Source organism: Barbatula barbatula, assembly GCF_947034865.1.
Source record: "Barbatula barbatula genome assembly, chromosome: 15".
NCBI classification, from domain to species: Eukaryota; Metazoa; Chordata; class Actinopteri; order Cypriniformes; family Nemacheilidae; genus Barbatula; species Barbatula barbatula.
Genome location: NC_136778.1, coordinates 9825921 through 9828478, shown reverse-complemented (window position 1 = coordinate 9828478; position 2558 = coordinate 9825921). Strand labels below are relative to the sequence as shown.

General features: G+C 40.0%; 1 protein-coding gene across 3 annotated transcripts; it reads right to left on the bottom strand.

Moving 5' to 3' along the window:
- Window positions 1–558: 558 nt before the first annotated feature.
- Window positions 559–2427, bottom strand: stx11b.2 (syntaxin 11b, tandem duplicate 2). 3 transcript variants are annotated; one of them, XM_079475537.1, is made up of 2 exons: window positions 2301–2427; window positions 559–2071 (listed from the first exon to the last, which is right to left on the bottom strand). In XM_079475537.1, exon 2 carries the CDS (start codon window positions 1865–1867, stop codon window positions 1001–1003), a length of 867 nt encoding a protein of 288 aa, XP_079331663.1. In that variant the 5' UTR covers window positions 1868–2071; window positions 2301–2427; the 3' UTR covers window positions 559–1000. The 3 variants fall into 3 exon arrangements, with proteins under 3 accessions (XP_079331663.1, XP_079331664.1, XP_079331662.1); XM_079475538.1 differs by having other exon boundaries at window positions 559–1877; XM_079475536.1 differs by having other exon boundaries at window positions 2189–2413.
- Window positions 2428–2558: the final 131 nt, after the last annotated feature.

Below are 2558 nucleotides of genomic sequence, written 5' to 3'. Positions count from 1 at the left end.
ATTGGGAAACATTTTCTATCTCATAATTTCTTCTTTTTTCCTTTATATGTGTTATGTTGTTTTGTTTTAATCTATGCATCATCTGACATGCAATAATTAAAACAAATGAGAAATTCAGCATACAGCAGTGTTTCTCAAACTTTTTCTGCCATTCCCCACTTTGGAGGTAGGGTAGGGGTCCGAGCCCCACCTGTCACCAATAGCCAAAAATCTAAATGGTAATAAACTTTGTCTGTGTTGGTTTTCTCTGCTGGTGCCGAATCTCCAGTTTTCTTTCCATTCCATGTCACATACCTCTGACGTAAAAACATTCTTGCAATTTATTTGCAATCTGATGTTGTTTTAAGACTTACATTTAAATGTGTCTTTGTTTTGAGTGTATGGTCAATAATAAAGTCATTAATAAAAGATGAAATCTTTAAAATGTCCACCCATTTGTCTCGCCCCACTTGTCATGTCTCTATTCCCCACCAGTGGGGCCCGCCCCACACTTTAAGAAACACTGCCATAAAGGGTGCAACTTCAGAAGCGAAGAAAGAGCATACTGGCACTCCTGGCGAAAGTTAACAGTTTTATTGATTCATGATTAACTGTAGGATCAAATATTTCTAATTTAAAGCCTATTCAGATCCATCACTCACATTCGTGTCAAAAGCTTTGTGTTAAATTAATCTGTGTTCAAACCTCAAAAACACAGAAAAAAGGGATACCTTGTAATGAAACAGTTCACCGAACTTATTTAATACTGCACTTATACACAAAGTTGTCTTTTGAACACAATCCTCATTTCATGTTGTATTACATTACAATCTCTTTTCAATATTTTCTTTGACACAGACACAATGGTATTTTTAGGATTTTTAAGAAGTGTTTGGATCCTGTTAAAGTCTATTGGTTTAAACAAAAATATATCTAAAAACAAAGTATACAAAATAAAAGAGAAAAGCAATTTATCACATTTGGTATAATTCCTTTGAACATTGTGAAATCCGTGGCCATGTCAGCGCTTCCAGAAGAACATTTTCTTGAAGGGATTGCTCCTATCATGTCTCTTGGCTCTCTCGAGCTTCACAAGGATATCCCTGACCTCCACCTCGGTTGACTGCACATGGGTGTGAATGCAGTCTACCATTGACCTCTGTTCTTCTGCTAGCATGGCAACGTCCATAAAAACTTCATGTAGGCTTTGAATGCGTCTCTCCAGCTGTTGTAGTTCTGTATGTCTGCTCTCAATCTGAATGAGTGCAGAGCGTGCAGTTTTACCTTCTGAAACCATGTTGTCACTAAAGATGTTCCACTGGCCGCTCACCAGCATCTCTTCGATATGGTCACCTGTGACCTCTCTTCCCACAATCTCCATTTGTCGTTGAATGTACGTTTTGCAGGATTCTCTGTGGCTCATCTCTGCCTCGTTGTACTCCCCCATGCCATCACGGAAGCCGGTGCTTATGCTTGTATACTGGGCTCGAGCTATTCTTGCCACAGGTGAATTGACACCATACTTCCCTTCTAAATCTTTGCAGTGGGAATCCATCTTGCGAAGGTGCGTGAGCATTTCCTGTCCACGGGTTTTGATGTCAGCAGCAATAGCATTAGAGTTACTGGTATTTGGGTTCCCCGTGCACATTGCCTCGGTAAAGATGCGTGAGTTTTGCTCTCTGAGATTCTTCACTTCCAAACGGATCAATTGAATCTCAGCTCGAGCTTCCTGTGCCTCATCAAAGACAGACTCCAAATCAGGGTTGGCGCTGCCGAGGTCCTGAGAAGGGTCATTGTGGTCTCCATCTGAGAAAATGGCTTGTTCATGTTCCACTACAGTCCCGTTGGATTCTGATACCGCCTGAAGGTGTTCAAGTCTGTCCCTCATGATTTATAGACTGAAAAGAGAGCAAAATTTAGCAGTGGTGACACAGACCAACACACGAACAACGTTGCCGAACATCTGTCTGTTGCGTAACGCGTAAGTCACGTGAAGAAAAGTAGTGGTGTCAGATAAGCTTGTCAGACAAGAAGAACCTGACTGCAGGTCCACGTTTAAAAATATAGGCTTTGCTTTATCAACATACGATTTCTGTAAAATGAGAGAAGGAAAATACGAAATTATTTATTAATGTTAATGCAAGTTAATGTAGCAAGGTATAATAAAAAATGTATCATATTGAATCTGTATCAACAACATTTAACTTACATCAAAAGCGGATAAATGTCTGTTTTGGTAGAACAAAAATAATCTCGTGCTCATTACGTATAATTTGTCATCTCCATATTCTTCTAGTAAAATTCACATCAACATGGCCTACCTTAAACTGTGCACTTAAGTTGCAATGTGCATTCATCTCATGATATTTCAGAATAAACTTTGACAATCAAAATTGAATCCGATGCATCGCATGCGTGCGATTGGTGTACAGGTGACGCAACAGACCCAAATCTCGCCCTACGACAGCTGTGAAGAGAACGATGAGTCCAGCAGAGGGCAGCAGAATTGCAACACTTGAGATGAGAAAAGAGCTAATCATTGTAAGCCTATCATGAATGAAAGAAGCGTGGAGCTAGGT

Coding starts and splice junctions, on each gene's coding strand:
- stx11b.2 (XM_079475537.1), bottom strand. CDS start 1,867: ATGAGGGACAGACTTGAACACCTTCAGGCGGTATCAGAATCCAACGGG.